The sequence below is a fragment of the Natator depressus genome, chromosome 17 (genome assembly GCF_965152275.1).
Source record: "Natator depressus isolate rNatDep1 chromosome 17, rNatDep2.hap1, whole genome shotgun sequence".
In the NCBI taxonomy this organism is placed as follows: domain Eukaryota; kingdom Metazoa; phylum Chordata; order Testudines; family Cheloniidae; genus Natator; species Natator depressus.
Window position 1 is genome coordinate 21,907,116 of NC_134250.1, and position 27,949 is coordinate 21,935,064.

The 27,949-nt window shown below is 47.6% G+C and overlaps 1 protein-coding gene across 4 annotated transcripts in view; it reads left to right on the top strand.

The window, feature by feature from the left end:
- Positions 1 to 27,949, top strand: part of HIP1 (huntingtin interacting protein 1) — a 158,606-nt gene that overhangs the window by 73,671 nt on the left and 56,986 nt on the right. The window contains exon 1 of one of the 4 annotated variants that reach the window (XM_074974769.1): positions 7,647 to 7,769. The exons of 1 other annotated variant lie outside the window; for it this stretch is intronic. In XM_074974769.1, coding sequence (XP_074830870.1) covers positions 7,752 to 7,769 — 18 coding nt within the window. In that variant the 5' untranslated portion in view covers positions 7,647 to 7,751. Of the gene's footprint in view, positions 1 to 7,646; positions 7,770 to 18,355; positions 18,473 to 20,244; positions 20,330 to 27,949 lie in introns of those variants that run through there. 2 more of the 4 variants (XM_074974768.1, XM_074974770.1) reach the window with 2 other exon arrangements.

Sequence of the window (27,949 nt, forward strand, 5' to 3'; positions counted from 1 at the left end):
TCCCGCAACTCCTAGCTGTAATTTGAGCACTGGTTCCCATACATCCCTCCCAAACTCATTTGGGCATAAAGATGACAAATCTTTCTTTAGGTCATCATTGTGGAAAGTCTATCATCAGCACCCCAGAGGGAGAGCAGAGTGCAGTTCAGAAGGCCGAGATGCACTTTACCTTCCTGCTTGTCGTATGGTCTTCACCAGGCTCCAGACACACCTGCATGCTGCCGGAGAGCTGCAGGGAAGCACTCATGCCAAGTAGCCTATCAGTGTATTGGGTGGAGTCTCAGTTCTGTACCTTCTCCTACATGACTCTGCTGACTCTGCATTGAGTGGAGAAATGCAGTGCTGGCAGATATCTCACTCTGGCACATGCTGGTCTGATATCAGTCCAGGGCTGGTGGCAATATGCAGGGCCAGATTAACTCTCCTGTGGGCCTGGGGCGATTAGATTTTGTGGGGACCCTGAATACAAGTCTTTTTCCTAATTTAAAACAAATGGTCACAATTATGGCATTGAGGCATTAACATTATACTAAACTTGCCTTTTAATTAACATAAAGCCATTCTGTGGTTACACTTCAGTCTTAAAATATGTAGAATATAGTTAAGTTAATTCAAAATAGCCTACTTCTTACCTTAGAACAGCTGTTATATTAGTTTCTTTCTAGGAGGGAGTTTGGGTGCGGGAGGGGGCTCCAAGCTGGGACAGAGTGTTGGGGTGCAGGAGAGGGTGAGGGGTATGGGCTCTGGGAGGGAGTTTGGTGCAGGGGGTTGGGGTGCAGGGTCTGGGAGGGAGTTTGGGTGCAGGAGGGAATTCTGACCTGGGGCAGGGGGTTGGGGTGTAGGAGGGGGTGCGAAGTGCAGGCGCAGCGAAGTGCCGGTGGTGAAGCAGGACGCAGGCAGGCATGCCATGGCCCCACACCGCTCCCAGAACTGGCCGGCTGCTGGCATGCCTCTACATGCCCCTGCGGGGAGGGGGACTGTGTGTCTCCGTGCTCCGCCCACGTCTGCAAGTGCCGCCCCCATAGCTCCCATTGGCTGGTTCTTACCTTGGGGGGGGCTTCTCAGAAGCGGCCACGTGTCCCTCAGCTCCTAGGCAGAGGCACAGCCAGGCAGCTCTGCTCACAGCCCCCACCTGCCAGCACTGGCCCCACAGCACCCATTGGCCACAGTTCCCCGCCAATGGGAGCTGCGGAGTGGGTGCTTGGGCACTGGGGCCCCCCAGCAGTTTGCGAAGCTGCCTCCCCCCCCCCCCACCCACCAGGGGCCACAGAAATGTGCCCGCTCCCTGAGCCCTGTTGCGCCGGGGCCCCCTTAGCCCGGGGCCCCTAAAGCCCCTGTGTTAATCCAGCTCTGGCAATATTTGGCGTGGCCTTTGCAACAACCCAGCTGCTGCTCTGAGGGGCATCTCGTGACTGACACTGGTCTCTGCTAGGTTCCTATCCCGGTCAGTACAAGTTTCCCTGCCCTCTTCTCCTGAATCCTTGTGTGCATTAGAGAAAGCTACAGACCTACCTGTCAGCTCTGCTTTTCACTTGTGTGAAATCTTTTTGTTTTGAAAAATTAGATTAAAGATAATCATCCCACATAATTTAGGTTTAAAAAGTGGGGGGAAATGTATATCCACCCTACACCAATTGGAACCTGCATGTTGTGGGCATGCTGGAGATTTTTGTTCTTGTTCAGAATTATTTAGGCAAGTTCCCTTTTTGTGCCTTTCACTTACATTTTTTTGTTAAGGTGCCTAAAGACTTGAGCATGGGAACCCATAAGTAAGGCTGCAGTCTGTCACAGAAGTCACAGATTCCATTACTTTCTGGGACCTCCAAGACTTCTGCAGCGGCCGGTGCAGCTGGCTCTGGGGCCGCCTGAGCAACTCGGGTGGCCCCTGGGCCAGCCATACCGACCACTGCTGGGACAGTCTCAGGCCACCGCACCCCCCACCCCTCCCCAGCAGCAGCAGGAGTTTGGGTGTGGGAGGGGGATCCAGGCTGAGGCAGGGGGTTGGGGTGCGGGATGGGGTGAGGGCTCTAGGTGGTACTTACCTTGGGGGGGGCTTCCTAGAAGCAGCCATGTGTCCCTCGACTCCGAGGCGGAGGCACAGCCAGGCAGCTCTGTGCACAGCTCCCACCTGCAGGGACTGCCCCTGCAGCTCCCATTGGCCACGGTTCCCAGCCAATGGGAGTTGCGGAGAGGGCACTCAGGATGGGGGAAGTGTGCGGAGCCTCCTGGCCCCGCCTCTCCCTATGAGCCGAGGGACACGTGGTCACTTCCAGGGAGCCGCACAGAGCTGGGTAGGGAGCCTGCCAGCCCCGCCAACCTTCCCCCCCCCGCCACTCCCCCAGCAGCAGCGGGGTCCCGGGCTGTGCGTCAGCCTCCCCATCCAGCAACAGCAGGGGATCTGGGCCACCCCCTCCCAGAGCATACGTGGCTACCCCGGGCGGCCCCCTGCCCCAAAGCACACAAGTTTTAGTCAAGGGTATATAGTACAAGTCATGGACAGGTCACGGCCGTAAATTTTTGTTTACAGGCCGTGTCCTGTCCATGACTTTTACTAAAAATACCTATGACTAAAACGCAGCCTTACCCATAAGATAAACGTGTCAACAATGTTGTGATCCTAGTTAGTTGCTGTGCTGCATGCCATGGCCTCTTGAACTTTCACAGCAACAGCAGGGCCAGAACTTGGATCTTCTTAGTCCAAAAGCATAGAACCAATTAAGCTAAAGAAGAATCTATTAGCTGTGTGGGACATATGGTACAAAGTTGAGAAGTTCTCATACTATCCAGTAGAGGGCAGTGATACACATACAGTAGAACTGGAGACATTTATATTAATATTATGTAGACTACATAGGGTAAGTCTGCGCTTCATGCTGAAGGAGTCATTCCCAGTGTGAGCACTGAGCTAATGTGCTAAAAGAAGAATGTAGCTATGGCGACGCAAACAGCGGGAGGGGCTAGCCACCTCGAGTACACACCTAGCATGCTGGACGGGTACTCAGGGAGCTAGTCCCTGCCCGCCGCTCGCACCACAGCACTTACGCTCAGTTTTTAGTGTGCTAGCTCGGTCAGAGCTAACTCTGAAACATCACCTTGCAGCTTGAAGTGCTGCTGTCCCCAGAGATGTTAGTTACGAAGCCAAGGAGGGCATTAAGGCCGGAGGACTAGCTGTTGCTACTTCATGTACAAACTGGGAGACCAGAAACCACCAAGGCTGATGTCCTTCATACTCTGGTTTTAAGTTTTGTCTACTGAATGGATTTCCCATATTTTTATATCCTATCTGCCAGCCGTCAGTGGTGGGGGATTCTCCCATTCTGTGGCTGTCATCATGCAGACTGCCGTGAGAAGGAACTTTAAAAGTGGAGACCTGTATGAATTTACCTCTAAAACCCGTGATCACCTCATAACGTAACAGGTTGTCTTCTGTACTTCCTGTGCACATGCTTGGACCAATTCCCAGCAGATTTTTGATGACAAAAGCACTCTGTGGGGTGCTTACTCTAAAACAGTAACCTACATAAAGTAAAGCAAAGCAATTGAATGCATCACAGTGTGCCTGGGGTTATGTGAAATTTCAAATGGCTAAGGAATCTGAGTGGTTTTCAGCTACAGTATACACAAGTTTTAGATCTAGAGTGAAATGGGTGGGATGCTTTAGTGCAGTGGTTCTCAACCAGGCGTACTTATACCCCTGGGGGTATGCAGAGGTCTTACTGGGGTACATCAGCACATCTAGATATTTGCCTAATTTTACAACAGGCTACATAAAAAGCACTAGTGACACTGACTTGTTTATACTGCTCTATGTACTCTACACTGAAATGTAAATACAATATTTATATTCCAATCGATTTATTTCATAATTATATGGTAAAAATGAGAAAGTAAGCAATTTGTCAGTAACAGTGCTATCACATTCTTGTATTTTTATGTCTGATTTTGCAAGTATTTTTTAAGTGAGGTGAAACTTGGGGTACACAAGAAAAATCAGACTCCTGAAAGGGGTAGAGTAACCTGGAAAGGTTCAGAGCCACTGCTTTACTGGTTGGAAATCACTCATCTAAGAAGCTTCAGAGAGAAGTGTGTGGCTAAAACTGCTTATACTTTTTAAGCCAAAATTGCCAACTGCCAGCTGGTGCTGGTGCCTGCTTAGCTTTATGCGGCCCCACCCCCACCCCCCCACCCCCTGGACTATGTGTCATTATTCATAGTCCATCAAGTAAACCGTTCATCTTGGTCCCTCTCATGATCAACAAGGCTCAGATGGCAGGCACAGACACTGCCACACTCTTGGCAGGTCCAGTCAGGGGTGACTTCCTTGTCATTCCTGTATCCCCTTTGTCCCTGGCTTGTTGGATGCAGATTTCGTTGCCCGGAGTAGTGACATGTGCATTTTTAGGCTGCAGGGAGAGACAATTTAAACTATGGGTGCTGTGCAATGATTTTGCAGAGGTGCCTTTTACAATCAAGCTGGGTATTTGTGCCAGCAAAAGTGGAAGAAAAATTACTGCCTTTGGTGGTAGTGTGCTACTGCAACCCAATTATCTCAGGTAGTCGTAATGAGTATTTAATTCTCATTTAAAAAAAGAAAAGGAGTACGTGTGGCACCTTAGAGACTAACAAATTTATTTAAGCATAAGCTTTCATGAGCTACAGCTCACTTCATATCCGATGAAGTGAGCTGTAGCTCACGAAAGCTTATGCTCAAATAAATTTGTGAGTCTCTAAAGGTGCCACACGTACTCCTTTTCTTTTTGCGAATACAGACTAACACGGCTGCTACTCTGAAACCTGTAATTCTCATTTAGTGTTCCTGCCAAAATGTGTACCTCAAAGGACAGATCCAAGTAAAGCCACATACTCATGGGCTGGTTGCAGACTGCAGAGGAGTATGGAATCCTCTGTTGCTGTCCTGCTTGGATTATGGAATGAGTTAAAACTAGGGGCTCTACTCCTCGAACTAAGGTCTGTCTACATTAGAAGTACAACATTAGTTTTGTAGCCAAGTTGTGACCTGCTAGTCAAACATGATTGAGTTGTCTACATGCAGGGTGCTTACTTCTCAGCCCAATTGTGTGCGAGTCAGTACCCATCCCACTTGCAGAACCGTGTCAACACCAGTTCATTGTGGGAAAAACTGGACAGCTGTCCCAGTATTGCTATGACTGACTTCACTGCCAAAAGAGGTGTATGTTTCGAGGGAGATTACTAATGGGAGTTGGCTGTAAAATCCAAGTGGAGACAAGGTATAGGAAGTTTTTTCCTTGATGAGGCGAGGTCAGCTCTAGATGGGGGCATAGCATTAACTCACGGTCTGACCAAATTCTCCTTGTCTAAAACCACTCCCTGCTAACGTTCTGTGCTGAGCGCTTCAGGTGGATTCCTGGAGGTCTGTAGGAACCTGTCAACATTTACTTACTAGGAGCAGAAGACGTTTCATTTGATGGGACATGCTTCACCTGGAGCAAGCGTAATTCTTGTGTTTGAGCTGATGCTGAATGAGGGATTGGGGCAAGGTAGTTCTAGTATCTCTTCCAGAGCAACCGCCCCTTTAATTTTCCAGTTCATCTGCTGTGGGGAGGAGCGGGCATTGTGCACCATCTCAAGCACCTTTGCAAGCCTCTTCTGTGCCTTTTAGGGTGAAAAAGAGCTGTGAAGTACGCTTCCAATATCCAGTTGCTGTTGAGCTGTTCTGTTTTGACACCCAGACTGAGTTGCCCTCTAACTGAACTGGAGGGATACAAAGGAGAGTTATATGCCCTGATTCTAGGGAACACAGCACTCTTAGAGGTGTCGTCTTTCAAATGAGATGTAAAATTGAGAGCCTGAAAGCCTGAAGATCTCAGAACTGGGGGGATGAGGGACTACATGCTAAGTTGGGTGATTGCATTCTGCCTCCCTGGATTCTCTCTGCAGTGTGAGTGGGATATGGGATTCTTCACTGCCTTATTATTAACCATGCCACTTTCTCTGTGCGTCTCACGAGCAGCAGGGAGTTTCGTGGTGGGGAGGAAGGTAGTGGCATTCTTCTTTTCCAGATGGGGTCACTGAGGACCACTGAGCTGAGTGATTTCCCATGGTCACACAGTAAGTGGCAGAGCTGGGAACAGAACTAAGATGTCACGATTCTCAGCCCAGACTCAGAACCACAAGGGCTGTATTTTTCTTTCAACAAGACCATCCTTCCTTTTACTTCCTTCCTATTCCCGCACCTTCTTTTTCACCATAAGCAGCAACTGCGGGTGCAAAATGACTGCTCTGTTTCTTCTCCACCCCTCCACCTTCCCCAAAGCAGTGGCAGCATGTCAGTGGTGGGTTATATTTTCTCCCATCTACTTTCGGGCTATTTTTAGGGCATTTAAGGAAGCACAATAATAATCCTTTGCCCTTCTCTAATGCCTCCCAGCTGAGGATTTCAAAGTACTGTCTGAACACTAATTAAATCGCTCAGCCCCCCCCCCCCCAACCCTCGGCAGGTAAATATTTTCTCTATTTCTTTACTGCATTTTCTCTCCTCTGTTTGCTCCACAAGCCTGCTCCTGTGAGGGACGCACCTTCCCGTCAGAAATGTCAGGCGAGGACTGTGCAGCCACTCAGTAGCAAACTGTGTTGAAAGCATTTAGGACTCTAGTAGCCAGCCCAATTGCCTCTTTGTTCCTGTGAAGATTGCTCCTGGGCTGAAGAGACCTTTGATTGTTGGCCCTCCCAACGAGAGGACATCCAGGCCACCTGCAAAAACCTAAGTGTGGGTTCCAGCATGTTCCGAGAATGCTCAGCCAGGGCATTGAGACTGGAGTGACTGTGTGGATCAGCCTCCTGAGGGCTGCCCAGCCCCCTCATCATGCTGCTCCTCGCACTTTCTCCTTCCAGCACGTATGTTTTTTGGCTTAGAAGACTCAGCAATGAACACTCTTAGAAGGGAAGGTCTCGGTGGTATTTTATTTTGTAGAACCCCGTGTAGTTTTTCTGGAAAGACACTGCTAACCCTTGCAAGCCCCTGTCTGGGCAAGTGAGTATGTGGTAACGAGAGAGCATCTGTGCAGAGGGAGACCAAATCCATCCCACTTTTTGGAGAGCCCTGCCTCCACTTCCTGAGTCTGATTGTCAGTAGCCCCGGTCCCCTCACCACACAAACATACCCGCTCACGCCCTCTCTCCCTCACCACTGGCTCTCTGAATAGCAGCTCCATCCTCCTGGCTTGGAGAGAGGAGCTCTTTTGTTATTCAAATCACACACTCCAGCGTGTGGCTGAGTGCAGCAGGCAGGCTCCAGCTACCCAATTCTTTTTCTCCTCCTTCCGATATCAGATGATCCACAGCGAGCAAGCAGCCAGATAATTTCTGTTTTCCTTGCCGAAGGGGCTGTGCCATCCCTGGGTGGTTTGGAGTGTGTGGGAGTTAGTGCTTTGTTGCCCCTCACCTCGCCTTTGCTTCCAGAGGAAGCTTCCAGCTCCATTCTGCCTCTTTTCTGGGCACTCCTCAGCCTGCAAGCTGGTCCTGCTTTCAGACCTTCCTCTCTGCATGCTTTCTCTGCCCCAGCATTGCTGATTTGCAAGGTTGCCAGTATGGGCTTTTCAGAACCGTATTAACCAGCTGAGCCTCTGAGCATTCAGAGAAAGCGGGGGGGGGGGAGGGGGTTGAGGGGAAGCACAGCTCTTTATTCTTCTTGGATATTGTGATCTTCAAGCTTCAGGATTTCTGAGCCGGCTCTCTCCTCGAGGGGAGGGAGCCAGGGGCAGCCCTTGGCCATGGAGGTGGGCAAGATGGTAAGTGAACAGCTGCTCTTAATGCATGTTTTCCAGTTCCAGCATCCCTTTAGCCTGGCCTTGGTTTGCCCGCTGAGCTCATTTTAATCCCCTTTCTCCACTTGGATCTGTCGGAGCACCTGCATCTCGAAGTGCTTTTCTCTTTAAGTCCAGTTTATTTTGTTGTGATCACTCCTCGCCCTGTCCATTTAGCCCCTCTTGTGTGTGCTTGTGTTTGGGCAAACTCAGAAGACTGATATTGTGAGAGTGCAAGGGAAGGATGGGGCGGAGGGGGGGGGGGCAGTGTTGTGAAGGGAGATCTCAGGAGTTTGCCTACAAGTTACCCAAATACATCTCAGCCTCCAGTTCCATAGGTACTTAGTTTCTCAGGACCACATTCTGGGGGCTTTAATCAAGCAAAACTCTTTTCCAGTGGAGTCAGTGGGAGTTCTGCTAGATTAAAGACCCCAGAATTTGGCTCCCACTGTTTTAATATGTGGGGAAAACAACATGCCCTTTTTTTTTTTTTTGAAGGGGCAATTGTTACAATACAAGCCTTGTGCTCTCTGCAGTTGGGAGTTATTTTGGGATTGATCCTCAGACAGAGTCTTATTATTGTGTTTGAGTTTCTGCCCCTCTGCTTGATTCAAGAGGAGTGTTGGGAATTGGGATTTACTCACATCCACCCATCTGAACTTGTTTTTCCCTGTTGCTCTGTCTTCTAGTTTAACACTATTCAGGTTGTGCCTTAGGGACTTGAGTCTCCATGTATGGTGCTGCTGTGAGTTCTTTATGCACATTTGGGCAAGGTTCAAACACATTCTGTGCTTTGCAGAGAGATCTTTGTGTACAACAGAAGAGGGGAGCTGATCCATGGTGCCTGCCTTTTGTTCAGAGCAAAGGCAAGTGCTGGATGTATATGTACTTTCCGCTCGAAAATAGCTTTGTGGGGTAATTACTAGGTGGTACATTTGGTTAATACACTAACCTTTCATAGTGCAAATAATAAATAATAATGATAATCTTTGCAAAGCAGGCTTTCATTTGCAGAGTGATGTGGTAGCTCTTAACTGGAATAGCAGGGGCCACCGTGGGTCAGGACACCAGTGCATTGGCAGAGCTGAGTGGGGGGAGGGAGCAAGCCAGCACAATTCATGTGTGCAGCCCTAATAACTATTCTTGATCTGTCTCCCTTTCAAGATCATAAAAATCCAAACAGAGAGCTCTGAAAAGGCAGTGGGCACTTCTGGGGATCAGACCCATGCCTCTCACAGTCACCCAGCACAAGCCTTCCGCAGAGTTATTGGCACCTATCAGCTGCCAGGCATTAGGTTGAATAGTTCTTGGTACCTTTAATTAGACAAATGTATGCAATATGAATGCTCCTCTCATTTTCTCACATCTGCCTGCTGTAGTGAGGGATTCCTTTTTTTTTTTTTTTTTAAGAAGACCTGCCTCTCGGTTGCTTCTCAGGAGAAAGTTTGGGGGAAGGAGTTTGACAAAAACTCCAGTTGCTACACTCACAGTCTGACTGTCCGTGTACTGGACTAGATGTCAGGTTTTTTCACATCTGGGACCTTGCATTATTCTGTTTGGATTCAAATTTAGGACCTGCTTAATTCACAAGCCTGCTGCTCATCCACATGAATGAAGCATATTCTCTAGAAAGGCAAGGTCTGTAGTTACTTGGTTGAAATTTAACTAATGTGTGGCAAAATTGGAGCGTAAGGTACTGCCAGATCACCATGCACGGCTCGATTTTTACCTTCCTCTTGGAAAGGTATTTTCAGGCAGCATCCTGCAGAATATGCACTTGGTGAGAAAATATGACTGGCTACCCCAAAGGGCAAGTTTCATCCTGAGTGGAAAGTTCTGTAAGGACTGAAATATCAGTTCCTTTCTCAGCAAAATTTTCCTTTGATCATAGACTCATAGGGTTAGAAGGGACTACAAGGGTCATCTAGTCGAACCCCTGCCAAGATGCAGGATTTGTTGTGATGCCAAATTGCTGCTGAAACTTTCCTCTAGAGATCAGATTCTTGGGTACAGAGTTTGAGGAATCTCCACTCCAGCCTTTTTCAGTAATGCACACCCTAAAGCTAGGGGACAGAGCCAGAACGACTCTGGCTCCTGTTGTGTCCTATAAATACTAAGAATGCCCAAACGCTTATTTTTGCAGCACACTCCAGCTGCTTGGTGTGATCGAATATTGAGAGTATTCTGGAGGCTGTGGGAGACTTGTCGTTACACGCTATGCATAGAAAATGCAGGGGACCAGTGACCTTCTGTCCTGCAGGCACAGAGATTAAGCAAAGAAGTGTTCAGTGAAAGGTTATTGTTGCGTGAAATCCCCACATAAAATACAAAACCCTGCTAACACAGAGAAGACTTCTGGGCATGCTTCTAAACTGACTCTGCAACATGGGCCACCAGCTTAACTGATTGGCAGCCAGTGGCGTCAGACTCATATCAATATTTAAGCAATAAGACCAATAGGTGCTTTTCTGGGGAAACAGCTGCTCGAGAAGTGCAGTAATTCCCCAGGACGCACTGCCTGGGAATATCCTAGTTTGTGCCAGTCAAAAATAAGGCGCAGGTTTTATCTGTGTCTGTACTGACTTGTTTCAGGAGTTGTATGCTGACTTCTGAAAGTTCATGTGATGGGTAAAAACACTACTTAGCAATTATACTGTACTCCTAATATTTGAACTGCTGTGGAAATGTAACTGACGGATGCTCACAGGCCCCTGGGAGGTAGTTAGATATTATCATCCTCACTTGACAGGTGGGGATGCTGAGGCATAGAGGTTAATTGACTTGCTGTTTGGTGACAGTAGGAGTTGATACCAAAGCCAAAAGTACCTCTGCAGATCCCCCTTCTAGGAGTTACAGCCTTACCTAACAAGTCAACAAACTATTGAGATCAGTAAGAAATTAATAGACCATGCCTGTATCTCCCACCATTGCATTGTTCTGGAGTGGAGGGTGTAAACGGCTCTGCTCTCTAATCATCCCTCAGTTCCGCTCTTTCTGCCAGCCCTCATGGTTGTTGAACCACTGTCTCCCCCACACATCAGTTTTAGTCTGGATTTGGCAGTTGTAGGGGTGTATTGATACCGGTTTGTGGCCATTTGTTGCAATGTGTCTAGCAAAGTCCAAGATGCGCTCATAGCCTCTGTTGAGGAACGCCATAAGAAAGCCCATAATAAGAGCAGTGTTTAAAAAATAAAAAGTGTAGCTTGATCCAAGATGTTCATCACTGACATTAACGGTTGGTGTTTCTGGTGCTGGGTTGAGGAGCATTCCCCTCATGCTTGCACGGCTTTTATGCCTTGCTTGTGAAGGGGGGATGGAGGGGTTGAGTTTCCTTAATGGATGAAATTTGGATAGTCTCTGTATTTGACCAAGATGCTGTGAGTCTGAAATCTCAGCTTGCTGTTCTAGTGTCTCAACTGAGAAGAGGAAGAAGTCTCCCTCTGGTCCAAATTCGGAGGATTTATTGAGGGCTCTGGGGTACCAGAGTGCCGTTGTCTGGCACACTTGAGACTAGATGCAGCACTGGGAGCAACATTGCTGCTTTAGAAGTATGCTGGTGGAGTATAGTCATGCCCCAGCACGTTTGTTTCCTCAGAACCTAGGAGGTCAGAGGAGCAGGATAAAGTTATCTTTGGATCTAAAGTGTCTGGAGTCTCTGGTTTCTGAGATGCTTTCTGAACAGATCACTTGCTGGATTCACCCTTGGGAGCCCTGTGCACTCAGAACTTCTACAGAACCCAGCTCAGTCTCTGGACCCGAGCCCCACTTGTTTCCTAATTGGAGGCATTTGGGCTGCAGGAAAGTTCCTTCTCTCTGAGCTTGTTTCTCTGGTTTAGAGCTCCTGTGTCTTTGAACCTGGCTCTGTTCAGTGGGAGCAAGGCATGAAGTAAGAAATGTGCTTTATTTGTAGTACAAGTGCACCCTTCTGCTTTTAGAGTGCCTCTTGGCTGGGAAGCTCCCAAGTCTAAGTGGCCTTGACGTCCTGTTTGACCTACAACCACCTGTAAGCCTCCCTTAGAAAGTTTGTGGCCCACAGGATATGTGGCTCTGGAGCTCTCCTTCCTCCCACCTACCTCTTATTCTTGTGATGTTACCCCTGTTGGGAAGATGAGGGAGGGCATGCAAGGACACATGCTCATTCCTCTTCACCCAAAAGATCAAGGGCTGGTAAGGAGGTGGGTTCTGCTCTAGAGTGAGCAGGAATCTTAACTTGCATATTTTTCACTGGCAGATGCAGCTTTCCCCCTTCCCTTTCCAAAGTCTTGAGGAAGATTCAACAAGCGAACCATGAGCAGGTTTTGGATCTGCTAGCCTTCTCCAGAGACCCCTCTGTTCATCCTCCCTCAGATTCCAGGTCACCTTTCATGTACTGATATTTCACCAAGAGCAGAAGTCTCTTCAGCAGGCTGCTTGCTTTGTGGGTACTTATTGGTTCGGTCAGTTCTCTGCATAGGTTGGAAAGTACCGTTTTGGGTCCAGGAAACCTTCCAGTTTGAAGAGGCAATATCCCAAGATTTGTCCATGCTTTAAAATGTTGATCCTGTTACTTGTCTGATCCCAGTTTTATCCTTGATTTACTTTTTATTTCTGCTGGGGCTGGGATGATCTCTGGCCACTGTCAGGGTCTGTCTGGCAGTTCCTGCAGCTTACCATGCTTCTGTACTGACTCCTCAATCTTCTTGCGTCCATGAGGGAAAGTTTCTAATGCGGTTGTGACATATTTATTCATCAGTTCATTACTCTGCTGCTTTATAAAGCATTCCCAGGCTGCTCTGCTTTATACAAGGAAGCACATCAGCCCCATCGAGAAGCTCAGAGCTTGACTGGCACAAAGGTGACTTAAAAGCCACCCTCGCCCCATCTCCTTGGGCTGCACTTAGACAGTCCCAGCTGGCATTTCTAGTGGCTTCAGCTACACTGTCAATGAAATCTGAGCCCTTCTGACTGAAACTCCTTAGAGAGGCCTAGACCAGGAGTGGCAAATCTGTGGCTCCGGAACCACGTGTGGCTCTCCAGAAGTTTCAGGGGCTGGAGCTACAGGTGCCAACTTTCCAATGTGCCAGGGGGTGCTCACTGCTCAACCCCTGGCTCTGCACATGCCCTGCCCCCACTCCACCCCTTCCTGCCCCCCCCCCCCGAGCCTGCCATGCCCTCGCTCCTCCCTCTCCCCACCCCAGAGCCTCCTGCACGCCAAAAAACAGCTGATCGGTAGGTGTGCGGAGGGAGGGGGAGGCACTGATCAGTGGGACTGCCGGTGGGCGGGAGGTGCTGGAAGCTGAGGGGAGCTGTTGGGGGGCTGTTGGCATATTACCGTGGCTCTTTGGCAATGCACATTGGTAAATTCTGGCTCCTGCTCAGGTTGGCCACCCCTTGCCTAGACTGTTGGCAAAGACATGATGCCTTTGTGACTTCATCTTAAGTTTTTGTCCACTGTGGCCACAAAATCCAACCTAAATCAATCTGCTTTGCCTCCAGTCTTTTTTCCTAAGCCTCATGATGCATCAACAGAGGCCAGATTCCATAAGCTGGAGTAAGGACACTTGTTTATTACTTGGACAGAATCCAAGCCCTTCAGTAAATTGCATTGATCGTTTGTTGCATTTGAGAAATCTAATGGCCATAACCATTTTGGTTCAGAGACTACCACAATGGATTAAATTGTGTATTCAGATTTATTAAGGTCTAGCGTCCATCTTTTATTATCTCTGTAACCCATCTCCTTTCCCTTCCATCACCTCTCAATTCACTGAGCGCTCTGATAACAACCATTGCCCTGAGTTCTCTTCCTGTCTGTATTCCCTCCTGATTTCTGTCCCTCCACACTCCACCAAAACTGTTCTCACTAAGGTCTCTAGAGACTTCTTCCTAACCAAAATTTCAGGGCCTTTACTTCATCCTCATCTTCCTGGACCTGTTTTCTGCATTTGAGACAGTCATTCAGACACTCCCTTTCAAAATCTTGTCCTCCGTTTTTGTGGTGCCGTTCCTCCATGCAATCCAGTCCAGTCTACTTACCAGAACCTGGACCTTGCCTCTGCAGATCCACACTGAATACCTTGCCTCTGCAGATCCACACTGATCCCTTCCTTCTTTAGTGCTACTATGATTGGGCTCTGCTGAGGTTAATAAGAATGTGACTGATGATTAGAAGGGAGAGTCTTTCTAGAATTCCTCAAGCGGGAAGGATGTGTGTGCTTCTTACTACTTTTTGGATGGCTGTTGATCATTCTATGGCTCACAGACAAAGCCCACAAGTCTTACATGGCAGAGATAATGTAAACAGAAATTTCGTATTACTGGTAAGTAACCTTACTTTTCCTGATGCCCAGTCCTAGGCTCAAACCTCTAGCCGTCATCTCTCGATATTGCCGTTGCTTCACATCCTCCTTAGGGTGACATTTACTGTAATCGCCATTATAACCGTTCATGGGGTGGATGAACAGGTCTGTTTCACGATTCACAGTGCTCACATCTTGCATTGTCTTTTCTATTAAGACATATGGTGGTGATTGGTAGGTGAAAGATGAAATTAACCTTAGAAGTCAGTGATCTTTTCCCAAGCAGCATGACATCAGAACTGAAACCCCCTGATATCTTCTCCACAATCTCCAATATCATCTTATCACATTTTAGCTGCATGGGTTCTTCTTGCCATGCCCACCCAGTTGTTTGTTTTGGAGATCTTTACCTGGGGTAAGTTAAAATGCAATGACTGTACATGTCCCAGTTACAGTGCCCACCTCCCTCTGCAGTGTTTTTAAGATTCTGTTAAGCCCTGCAAACTTAATTGTATTTCTCGCTCTTGAGACATACATGCACACACACAATCATCATCTCCATATGGAGAGAGCAGGATTTGCCCCAAGTGAATCTGACCGGCAGTCTGTTCTGGCCCCCACCAGATACTTTCCAACACTTGCCACTGGTTTGGGGAGCCCTCTGCCCCAACTGGCATGAGGCAGAAGCACGAGCCATGTCCCAACTCTTCCAAAGTGCCATCGTGGATGCTGAGTCACCAGCGAGAAGTGGGGACTGGGGATTGGAAGTGCTGTTTGAAAGCCAATGAGAATACAAGCACACTGCTTCCCAGCCCTTCCCAAGACACAAGCCCCCAGTGTGTATGTCTGCCTGGCAGGATTCCTTTCAGAAGTCTGCCTGAGCTGGACAGGGTCCTACCAATGGTGGGAAAAACACAGCAGCCAAAGGAAGGGTCAAAGCCCAAATACCTCTCAGGTGACCATGTTCCTCCTCTGTTGCCCCGTGACAGGAGGCACTTATCTCGCTTCTCTGTACCTGTCCTCCCAGTCCCCAATTTGCCTCTCCCTTTTTCTTCTCGCTCCTAAGCTGTGCTAGCAACAAGAGCTGGTACCACTAGAAGCATGAACGTTCTTCCCTTAATCAGACGGTGATCCAGCTGTTCCTGGAGCTTTAACTGCTGGGAGCAGGGCTCAAAGGGGGCCGCTCATAGCCACTCAGTGCTGGGGCTCTTTTGGAGGCTGCTATTTTTGTCCTCTGGAAGATCAATTTTCATTTGCATCTGCAGGCCTTATGATTGTGAAGTAAAGTTTCAGATTGTGAGTCAAGCATCAGCCGATGCAGTAATATCTGCGTGAGTCTTCAGGCAGCCTGAAACCATAGCTCTGAGAGACAGGTGAGTACCCCCCTCATCTGAATGGGATGTTCACTCTGAAACCTAATGCTGATTATTTACAGGTCAGCAGTATTCACTATTTCACTACTGATCAAAGCAGGCAAGTTAGAAGAGGGACAATCATATTATGAAGATCTACAGTGCGTGGCTTCTCATTATGCTGTCTCAAGTGCACAGAGCTTGGTTTCTGGGAGGGAGGGGCCTGGAAGAATACAATTTTTTTTTCATTTCCAAATTCATCCTGTGGCTGGGACCTGAGGAGAAATGGCCAGGAAAGAATGGTACCTTTTTGTGTCCCTTGCTATTGCTGTCTCTTCTTGGGGAGCAATTGTTACAACTTAAGTGGAAGGTTGTGAGTTATTCGTCATTTGCAACAGGCCTCTGTGGTCTGCTCTGGCTGCACATTCCTTCTTTCTCCATTTCCTTTCTGCTCACATTGTGTACAGGAACAGGGCTGTGCTCTTTTTGCTGCTACTGTATAAGGTCATTCTGGCTGTGCTGCTGAGAGCTCTCCTGCTTCATAAGAGTCTGCTCGGATGTTCCTTTGAGGAGAGAACTGCAGGCAGAGCAGAGCAGCTCTACTTTCCAAAGGATGAGGGTGGGCACCCCCTTAGTACCAAAAGAGCACTCCACTCCCATTCATGTCGTTAATCATTCCAAGATTTATTCAGCGCTCGATGGAGGAAAACCTTTTCTGAGACTGTGTTAACTTAGACAGCTGCGTGTGTGTGTGGTTTTGCCTTTTGCTGCTTATTAAAGAGGGAAACTTAAATCTGAGAAGTTGTCCTTTACACCTAAATAAAGAGAGAGCCCCTCCCAACACACACACACTTACTGACTCCTGCCCTTACTCCTAAATGTCCCTTCCACACTCAGTCCTACTTTACTCCTGTGTGATTAGAGAGAGATAGCTGTATGGCCATAACTGAACTGTCCTGTCTCCTTTTATTTCACAGATTATCGTTTTACAGGGAACTCCTGTGAGACCATATCTCTCTCAAAGCTTGGCTCCGGTGAGGCCCCTAATACTGTGGTGTGCCATGCAGCTTGGTTGAAAATGTTTTTCTGGGAGTTTGCATAACCTTTAGCAAGCCATTTTTAGAAAAGAATTAAAGAGAAACGAGGAGCATTACTAAGAGGATTTGCCCTGGAACTTACTTAGTGTTTCCAAACCATTTACGATGGTGCAGGATTCCATAGTCGACGTTCATTTCCTTTTTGGAATGAAAGGAGACCTGAGAAATCTCCATGCAGCCACTGGCTAGACCGGAATAATTCTTTGCCTAATGGTAGATTTTCAATTCAAAGTACACTAAGCTTGTAATTTTTGTGGGGTTGTGCCTGGCAGATTTGAGACCTCTCAGTGCTTGCATGTGTGTATGAGAGAGATCTATTTTAGGAATCCCAATGCAATTCTGCATTGTTTGTGATCCTGCTTGTGGCTCGAGGTCTTTGCTGTCACAGTAATGGATAGAGAGCTATTATGGTTGCTCCGAGTTTTCTCTCGTGTGTTTCCCATGCTGGATACCGATACATTTTGACCTTGCAGCCACGGTCCCCTGCTCCGTCCTGCTGTGATGATTGATTTGGATGTGTGTATCTTCCACGTGACCTGTATGTAGGGCTGGTTTCAGGCAATGGCCACCATGTTTTTATCTTTTTGTATAATTTTTATTTCAGCAGAATAGTTGGGTCACGGCTGCTTCCACACCCACTAGTTACTCCCTTCTCTGTCCTCCCAGGCAGCCAATCAGCCCCTCCATTCGCCACCAGAGCCACTGGTGCTGATTGGCTGGAGAGAATGGAATGTTCCACGACATTTCCAGAAGGGGATTTCTGTCCATTCCAGTACACTTATCATGTATGCAAATTCTGCAAGGTGCTAAGTACCTCTACTCCAACTGATGTGAATGGGATTTAAGGTTCTCAGCACCTGGCAGGCTTTGTCCCTCGATACTGTGTACTAAGTGAACACTGCTGGTAGAGTTAGTCTTGCGGTTCGAGGCTTCCATGCTGTTCAGGTTGCCCTCACAGTTCTGATGTCTAAACTACTCAAAAAAGGACCCTCACATAGCAAATGTGATGCTGATACACTAGAGGTTGGAGCAAGGCGGGGTGGGAGTCAGGACTCCTGGGTTCTCCAACTAGCCTGCTGTGTAACCCAGGGAATGTCTCTTAGGCCAAAATTTTTAAGTGTCCACTAATTCTGATGCCTTCATTTTTGTGTCCAACATGTCGTAGGACTGATTCCCAAAAATCAGTGCGGAGGCTCAGCTCTTTTGAAATCTCATAGAGAGGGGCTGAGGTTATCAAACAAACTATAGCAAAAGCAATTTACACAGAGAGAGAATACTTCTTCCACACACTATTTGTAACACACGCTAATGAAGTGGACAGGAAGCAAATGCACGCAAGTTTGACAAACCCAACAGCATGCTGGGCAGGTTCTACTCACGCTGCACTAGGGCAAGGAGTTTTAGGCAAAATATTTCCTAGCCTGTTTCCTGTGACTTCCTGCCTGGACTCTTCACTGCAGGGTGGTGATTTCTACATCTGTAGCATTGGCCATTCTTTATTCTGCTTCGGGCGTACCTACAGCTTTCACAGTGCTTCTGGCACCCTGAGACCCCATGTACACTACAGGTATAACAGAATCGGGGTCCTGCCTTGACTTGTGTAGAATAGTGTTAACAGTGCTGCTGTGTTCTGGGCCCAACAGTGAACTCACACCGGACTATAACTCAGTTCTGGGGATTCTGTTAAATTTTGATTACATTACAGCTCTTCACTGTGTTTTAACCCTGTCCCTTGGCTCAGTTGTTATACGTGTTGCATAAATGGAGCCTGAGTTACATTGGCTGATAAGATTTCTACTCTCTCTTCCCTTTCAGGGTTTCCGAGTTGTTTGCACCATTGCCTGAAAAGAGGAACTGATATGCAACATATCTCCTTCATAAAAAGGGGGAGGCATGTAATGGTTATGAAAGCTGCCCCACTTCAGAGGAGCTGTTACCACCCAGTCTGCTGGGGCCCTCAGGCAGGTTACTGCAGTGTGGAGCAGACCTTTCACTTCCAGATTTCCCCCTGCAATGGTTTTCTCAGGAAGCTGACTGAGATTTTGTCCAGTTGTGCCAGGGTTCCTGTCCACATGCCAGAAGCTCATGATCCTGTTGTAAACATCCCACTAATAAAAGCGCTGAGCAGTTCCAGTTCCATCCCAGTTCTGAGGGGCCTGTGAGCACTCAGAAAGACTTGGGCTTCCCAGACGCCAGCACAAATGCTTCTCTGCATTAATGTCTAGTATTTAACAGCCCAGTCAGGAGAGATGCTCTCCCCAGAGAGCTCAGTCTGACAGTCAGTCTGACACACATTTGGAGTTGTCCTGGAGAGTGAAGCATCTTCTAGCAAATATGACAGGATTAAAGCTGGAACAAGGAGCTTCCTGGTCCACAGAGCTAGGCAGGGAACTCTCCCAGAATGGAAGCAGTGGCTGTGAAGGGAGGTAGCCAGAGGAGCTGTACATCAATCAGCAAAGCAAGGATCCTTTCTGCCACTCCCGAAAACTAAGGCAGTGGAGCGGACATCCCTTCATCAGTCTTAGGAAAAGGTGCTACTGTGCGAGGGATTTATTCCTGGTCTGGCAGTGCCTGAAATAGCCCCTTGCTCTTTGCAGTCTGGTAGCTTGCAATTGAAATGGCTGGCTGATGGCCTGTCAGTCAGGGAGTTGGGCATGTGTCTAGTGAGAGGAGGCTTATTTTGCTTTTAAGACCGAACAGGATCTGCTATGAGATACCTCAGCCTTTTTTGACCTAGTTTTGCAGCACTAATCACTAGGGCTAGATTTGTACCACTGTTGCTAGCCGTGAGCACGGTGCTGTCCTTGGGCTACATCCTTTGAGATGCCCCTTCTGCCTGCTCCACAGCTAGCAACTGCAGCCCCTTTGCCTTCTCACTGCAAGTGCCACAAAGCATTGTCCAGACGTGACGCCTGCAGCAGTTAGGTGCCCTTTGGTCCTGTGGGCAGACAGCATTTTGAAATGTGTGTGCCTCTTGAACTTGGGTGGCTGCAATAAAACCGCTCTCCTCCCAAGCTCTGTAGCCTGAGATGTCCTCCCCAAGGTCTCTGGTAGTGGTGCTTTGAGTTGGGATAAATTCTTTGCAAAACTGGCACATGCAGCTTTGTCGCTACCCCACAACATTTAGCTCATGCCTCCTGCCAAGTGTCTGGCTTTGGAACTCTCCGAGGATGTGGGTAGAGTCTAGAAGGGAAGTACTGAGAAGAGATGAATACTACTAACGTCCAGCAGTTTTGAGGGCCTCTGAATGCATTTGGCATCCAGTTGGGATGCTGTGCTGAATGGAAACCCGCAGTGTGTACAGGAAGCAGCTGCAATGAAAGAGCAAATGTAGCCACAGCCTGACTGAAAGGAGCAGAATGCGTAAAGCCCGACGCACCAAAGCTCGTGACTCCGTAGGTAATTAAAGGCAGCGGGTATGTACATCATAGGGTTTAGCTTCACCTGAAGGTCAGGGTTCCACCAGCTTTTTATTGCCTTACATGATGTAATTGACTGCTTCTGCCGATGTTGGTCCTGTCTTTTTCTCCAGACTGAAGGCCTTTGCCTGGTCTGGACCAGTCTGGCCAATTGTCTCTGTCTCACCCTGAAATTAGATCTCTGGAAGGGAGATGATAGAAGTATGTAAAATAACGAAGGCTACATCATGGACCTTGTTCTGAAGCCTCAGATGCTGGTCGCTGCCAGAGAATCACTGGTCCTGCTGTGTTCAAACATCAGAGCATCAAACATTGTCCTCCTGGATCAGGTTTGTTAGGAGTCACTTCAGAGGCTCCTGGTTCCCCCCAAGGCTTCTCCTCCAGGAGCTCTGTTGGAAGGTGCTGAAATTATATGGACTTCCACTTGTTCCCTTGCTTCCGTGAATCTGGTCGGGGGGGAGGAAGTTGCCAGTTCTGCATTGTTTTCCCTATATTGCTGATCTGTTAGGGGATCTTACTTTAAAGGAAAATTCTTTCATAATTTAACAGGAAAACCCAGTGGGAACCCTGGAATTTTTAGCTTGGAATTTAGCTTCCAGAGAGGCCAGTGCTCCAGGGACTTCGGTCTGTGATCTTGTACCAGCCATGGCCTTGGGGCTTTGCCAAGAGATTTAATGAGTGTGTGACTGTGCAGAATTCTGTCTGCACTTAGTGGACAGTTCCTGTGCCCTGCTTCCCCTAGGAATACACTCAGCATTTTCTTTGGTAGAGACACTATTTTGGGGGGATGTGAGAGGGGCTGGTGGGATAAAGCGTGCCTTCCTGTGTGTTGCTGCCGATAATTGCCTCTCCGGAACCAGCTTCATACAGAGCTGCTGGAGCAGGAAGTGCTTTACAATGCTGCTCTTTCAGGGAAGTGATGAACGGTCCCAGCCCCTTGCAGCTCCAGGAAACTCTTGGCCTTAAGAATGTGGAGTCCCATGCATGTTCTTCCTTAACCTTCCGGGAAAGAGCACGCCTCTTGAACTGCCTTGGAGGCGAGAAAAGGAGGCTCCCTGTGCCCCAGACTCCCTGGTTTTGCTTTCCGCAGCACGCAGCCAGAGAGACCTCATTCACCAAAGCACAGCTGCACGGAGGAGTCCCTTTAGGCGAAGCTCTTTCAAAGTGATACTATGTCTGTTAGCTGTGCTTGTGGCCTCAGTCAGCCAGGAGCCCTAGCTAGCAGCATCACGCTTTCCAGCCACTGCTACTTGTGTTGCTGAGGAAATGAAAAAGGGTGCGCTGAACAGAGTTGGTGGCTGGACAGCTTCACACTTAATCCCACTGGGTCAGAGAGAAACATACAGTACCCTAGATTTCCGTGCTCCAAGCAGCCCTAGTTCATAGTGCCCCTATCGGATCAGGTAGCAGGATTGGGGAAGGGGGTGTGTTGGCATGACATTTAAATGACAAAGCCTGGTATGATTTTCCTTAAAACTCGCTGCCAACAGTAGCACATTGGCAACAACGAGATTACAGTATTGTGGTCTGGAGGCTGCAATCAGGGTTGAGATTTCACTGTAAACTCTATTTTCAGGTACTTGATTATTACCTTTTGGTCTGAAATTTCTCCTGCTCCTTCTCAGCCCAGTTTTTGAACTATTTTGGGGAGAGATGTGAAGAAACTCTGTTCAGCCATATTTGAGGGAGTGGAGCAGCTTTCTACCTCACACCCGTCTGGTCCTACGCTCTGCCTTCTCCCCTCTTGAATACTTCTCTCTCACCTGCAACTGCATGCCTTTTTATCACGCTGCCCTCTACAGTTAAAGCACCATCCTCTTCCTGGGTAAAATTTGTCCTTGTCCCATTAGGAGTCCGTGGGAGCTGCAGGTCCTCCTCCACCTTTGGAAATCTGGCTATTTATTTAGGTGCCTAGATACGGATTTATGAACCTCGCTTTAGGTTGACAAATGCCAGCCAGTAACACTTGCAGCTCAGAGCTTGGAACAAATGTGAAGTTTAATGATCACAAAATTAGATAAAGGCCCTTTTCTGTCTATTTGAATTAACCCAACCAAAACCCTGGACACACTCTTACCTCACACTTCAGGGGAACATCAAGCGTGATCCACTCTTGCTGGCCCATCTCTGATTTGATTGGACAGCCTTAGATTTCACTCTCCAGTGGTCAGACCCAAACACCGGCTACCTTCCTTTGCAAAGTTGGTTTTATTTTCCTCATTCATCTTGGTGTTTTAAAAAAGAGAGAGCAAGAAAAGTAAATGCAAAAGCAGTGACTGCGAGGCTGGAACAGTCAGGCTGAAATTTCACATGCACTGAAGTCCGGTTCCTGCAGTGACAGAGCACACACCTGAAGTCTTCTGCTGCTAAACATAAAGCTCAGATCCTGCTGCTTGTGTTAGATGCAGGCTGTGAGCTGTCTGGGGTGGACCGTTTGTGCCCCTTGTACCAGTGCAGGAGATACCTCTCCTGAGCTGCATGAGCTAATCCCTCACACTCAGTGTTGCATTACCCGTAGTTCTTGCATTTAATTGCTTTCTATAAATACAAGTTAGATGCGTGGAAAGGGAAGAACAGTGTTTTAAAGGTGTCCCTTGACTCCAGCTGGACCCCGCTACCTATGCTCTTCTTCCTCAGGGCATAAGCTGACTGCAAACTGAGCAGACTAGGAAGAAGTTTCTCCTATAGCAGGGGTGGGCAAACTTTTTGGCCTGAGGGCCACATCAGGGTTGCGAAAGGGTATGGAGGGCCAGGTAGGGAAGGCTGTGCCTCCCCAAACAGGCTGGCCCCCACCCCCTATCTGCCCCCTGACTGCCCCCCTCAGAACCCCCTACCCATCCAACCCTCCCTGCTCCTTGTCCCCTGACCACCCCCTTCCAGGACCCCCGCCCCTAACCACCCCCCCAGGATCCCACACCATATCCAACCCTCCCTGCTCCCTGTCCCCTGACTGGCCCAACCCCTATCCACACCCCCGCCCCCTGACAGGCCCCCTGGGACCCCCAACCCATCCATCCCTCCCCTACTCCTTGTCCCCTGGCCACCCCCTTCCAGGACCCCCATCCCTAACTGCCCCCCCAGGACCCCACCCCCTATCCAAACCCCCCCTCCCCCCACTCCCTGTCTCCTGACCCCCCCCCCCCGAACCTCTGCCCCATCCAACCACCTCCTGTCCCCTGACTGCTCCCCGGGACCTCCTGCCCATCCCCTTACCCTTACCAGGCCACTCAAAGCAGCAGGACAGGCTTATTGGAAAGCCTGAGAGGTGGGTGAGTGCAAGCTGCGCTGCCTGCACGGCTGCGGGGGAGGGGGAACAGCAGGGGAGGGGCCGGGCAGGAAGGTCCTGCGGGCCGGATGTGGCCCGCGGGCCGTAGTTTGCCCACCCTTGCCCTATAGCCAGGTTATTCCATAATTGTCCACTGCAGGGTTTCTTTCAGCTTTCTCTAAAGCATCTGGTGCTGCTGGCCACTGTCATAATCGGGGTACTGAGCTAAGGATGCCCCTAGTGCGATCCAGTGCTCAAGGGAGGAATGGGTGGGTAGGTATGGAGCCCATGAGGGGAGGCAGAAGGGAACAGTGACCACATGGTAGAGGGCAAGGCATCCCTTGAGCTGGGCAGGTGCCTCTGAAGGATGTCTGAGTGGCTGCCCAGGTCCCACAAATGCTGCAGGTTTAAAAGCTGCACGTTTAAAGGCACCCTAAGCATTTTGACTAATGTATTGCATGGGGGAATTGGGTGACATTCTGTGACCTGTGTTCTACAGGGGGTCAGATGAGATGATCTAATGATCCCTTCTGGTCTTAAAATCTACGAATCCGTGAATCTGTACAACCTTAAAAATCCTAAGCACCCTTTCTCCCAGGCTGGCTTGCTTGTCCTCCCTCGCTGAGGAGAACAGTCCTGATGAGCCACAGTTCACCTATGAGTGCATTACATGAGGTGCAAGAGGGAGGGAACCTTTGCATGGTGGTGGGGTGGGAGGCATTTCAACCCTAAAAGGAACTCCTTTGCAGTATTTGAGTAACTATAAACTGTGGGTTAGACTGGAAACTGCTTCTCAGCTTCGACTGGAGCTTTTGCTGCCTGTAAATGCTAGGCTGTTGCAAGGGGCAGAGAGCTGTTTGCTGTGGGCAGCACTTTGTCCTACTGTACTTGTGCAGAAGGGTCTGTATGTCTGCTGTGCCTTGGGGCATACGTTTTGTGTAACTGCTAAAGCCCCCAGCACACTCTCCTCCCTCGCTTTCTGTTGTGATGAAGCCACAGTGGGGCCATCCTGAAACTGAGGATGTTAGTACATCAGGAATTAGGAGGGAATTAGTCCCACCACTTTAATTGGCTGAGTCAGTAATTATCTCCTGAGTGTGCTGAACCAGCCTGTTTCTCCCGTTAATGTACTGTGAGGTTAATGGAGGCCAAATTTAGGCTGCTAGGTAAGAGATTGAAGTCCAGGACCTCCATGGTAGCATTTTCTGAAATGCTTCCAGTTCCATACGCAGGGCCAGTTAGACAGGCAAACTGTAGGGTCTCAATGCATGGAAGAGTCAATGGTGTAAGGAGGAGGGGTTTAGATTTATTAGGAACTGGGGAAACTTGTGGGAAAGGGGGAGTTTATACAGGAAGGATGGGCTCCACCTAAACTAAAATGGAACCGAATTACTGTCAGTTAAAATTAAAAAGGTCATAGAGCAGTTTTTAAACTAAGGACTGGGGGAAAGCCGAAAGGAGCATGTGGTTCAGACAGAGGCATCCCTTAGGGGAGGATCTATTAATGGAGATTCTCTATGTCCTAGTAAGGCGGAGAGGATGGAAGATGATAAAATACAGGTAGGATCTGATGAGAAACAGTCAAATGAAAAAGAGTTCCATTCAATTACATCATGTAATGGCAGACCGCTAAAAAGTGACAAGTTTTTAAAGTGCTTATATATAAATGCTAGAAGTCTAAATAATAAGATGGGTGAACTAGAGTGACTCATATTAAATGAGGATATTGATATAATAGGCATCACAGAAACTTGGTGGAATGAGGATAATCAATACGGCACACAGTAATACCAGGGTACAAAATATATCGGAAGGACAGAACAGGTCATGCTGCTGGGGGAGTGGCACTATACGTGAAAGAAAGCATAGAATCAAATGAAGTAAAAATCTTAAATGAACCAAACTGTACCATGGAATATCTATGGATAGTAATTCCATGCTCGAATAATAAGAATATAGCAGTAGAGATATATTACTGACCACCTGACCAGGATGGTGATAGTGACTGTGAAATGCTCACGGAGATTAGAGAGGCTATAAAAATAAAAAACTCAATAATAATGGGGGATTTCACCTATCCCCACATTCACTGGGTACATGTCACCTCAGGACAGGATGCAGAGATAAAGTTTCTTGACATCTTAAATGACTGCTTCTTGGAGCAGCTAATCCTGGAACCCACAAGAGGGAAGGCAATTCTTGATTTAGTCCTAAATGGAACATAGGATCTGGTTCAAGAGATGAATATAGCTGGACCACTTGGTAATAGTGACCATAATATAATTAAATTTAATATCCCTCTGGTGGGGAAAACACCACAGTGGCCCAACACTGTCGCGTTTAATTTCAGAAAGGGGGACTATACAAAAATGAGGAGGTTAGTTAAACAGAAATTAAAAGGTACAGCGCCACAAGTGAAATCCCTGCAAGCTGCATGGAACATTTTTAAAAACATCATAATAGAGGCTCAAAGTATACCCCAAATTAAAAAACATAGTAAGAGAACCAAAGAAGTGCCAATGTAGCTAAACAACAAAGTAAAAGAAGCAGTGAGAGGCAAAAAAAATCCTTTAAAAAGGGGAAGTTAAATCCTAGTGAGGAAAATAGAAAGGAGCATAAACTCTGGCAAATGAAGTGCAAAAATATAATTAGGAAGGCCATAAAAGAATTTGAAGAACAGCTAGCCAAAGACTCAAAAAGTATTAGCAAAAATTTTTTTAAGTACATCAGAAGCAGGAAGCCTGCTAAACAACCCGTGGGGCCACTGGACGATCGAGATGCTAAGGGAGCACTCAAGGACAATAAGGCCATTGTGGAGAAACTAAATGAATTTTTTGTATTGGTCTTCACGGCTGAGGATGTGAGGGAGATTCCCAAACCTGAGCTATTCTTTTTAGGTGACAAATCTAAGGAACTGTCCCAGATTGAGGTATCATTAGAGGAGGTTTTGGAACAAATTGATAAACTAAATAGTAATAGTCACCAGGACCAGATGGTATTCACCCAAGAGTTCTGAAGGAACTCAAATGTGAAATTGCAGAACTACCAACTGTAGTCTGCATCCTACCATTTAAATCAGCTTCTGTACCAAATGACTGGAGGATAGCTAATGTGATGCCAATTTTTAAAAAGGGCTCCAGAGGTGATCCCGGCAATTACAGGCCAGTAAGCCTGACTTCAGTACCAGGCAAACTGGTTGAACAAAATTGTTAAACACATAGATGAACATAATTTGTTGAGAAAAAGTCAACATGGTTTTTGTAACAGGAAATCATGCCTCACCAATCTACTAGAATTCTTTGAGGGGGTCAATAAGCATGTGGACAAGGGGGATTCAGTGGATATAGTGTACTTAGATTTTCAGAAAGTCTTTGACAGGGTCCCTCACCAAAGGTTCTTAAACAAAGTAAGCTGTCATGGGATAAGAGGGATGGTCCTCTTGTGGATTGGTAGCTGGTTAAAAGATAGGAAACAAAGGGTAGGACTAAATGGTCAGTTTTCAGAATGAAGAGAGGTAAATAGTGGTGTCCCCCAGGGGTCTGTACTGGGACCATTCATATTCAACATATTCATAAATGACCTGGAAAAAGGGTTAAACAGTGAGGTGGCAAAATTTGCAGATGATACAAAACTGCTCAAGATAGTTAAGTCCCAGGCAGACTGCGAAGAGCTACAAAGGGATCTCACAAAGCTGGGTGACTGGGCAACAGAATGGCAGATGAAATTCAATGTTGATAAATGCAAAGTAATGCACATTGGAAAACATCATCCCAACTCTATATATACAACGATGGGGTCTAAATTAGCTGTTACCACTCAAGAAAGATCTTGGAGTCATTGTGGATCGTTCTCTGAAAACAGCCACTCAATGTGCAGTGGCCGTCAAAAAAGCCAACAGAATGTTGGGAAGCATTAAGAAAGGGATAGATAATAAGACGGAAAATATCATATTGCCTCTATATAAATCCATGGTACGTGCACACCTTGAATACTGCGTGCAGATGTGGTCGCCCCATCCCAAGAAAGATATAATGGAATAGGAAAAGGTTCAGAAAAGGGCAACAAAAATGATTAGGGGTATGGAATGGCTTCCGTATGAGGAGAGATTAATAAGACTGAGACTTTTCAGCTTGGAAAAGAGATGGCTAAGGGGGGGGTATGATAGAGGTCTATAAAATCATGGCTGGTGTGGAAAAAGTAAATAAGGAAGTGTTATTTACTCCTTTTCATAACACAAGAACTAGGGGTCACCAAATGAAATTAATAGGCATTAGGTTTAAAATAAACAAAAGGAAGTATTTTTTTTACACAATGCACAGTCAACCTGTGGAACTCTTTGCCAGAGTATGTTGTGAAGGCCAAGACTATAACAGAGTTCAAAAAAGAACTAGGTAAGTTCCTGGAGGATAGGTCCATCAATGGCTATTAGCCAGAATGGGCAGGGATGGTGTCTCTAGCCTCTGTTCCCCAGAAATGGGCTTAAATTGCAGCAAGGGCAGTTTAGGTTGAACATGAGGAAAAGCTTCCTAACTCTCAGAGTGGTTAAGCACTGGAATAAATTGCCTAGGGAAGTTGTGGAATCTCTATCATTGGGGATTTTTAAGAGCAGGTTGGACAAACACCTGTCAGGGATGGTCTAGATAATACTTAGTCCTGCCTTGAGTGCAGGGGACTGGACTAGATGACCTCTCGAGGTCCCTTCCACTTCAATGATTCTATGAATTGATGACAGGAGATGAATCACCTGATGATTC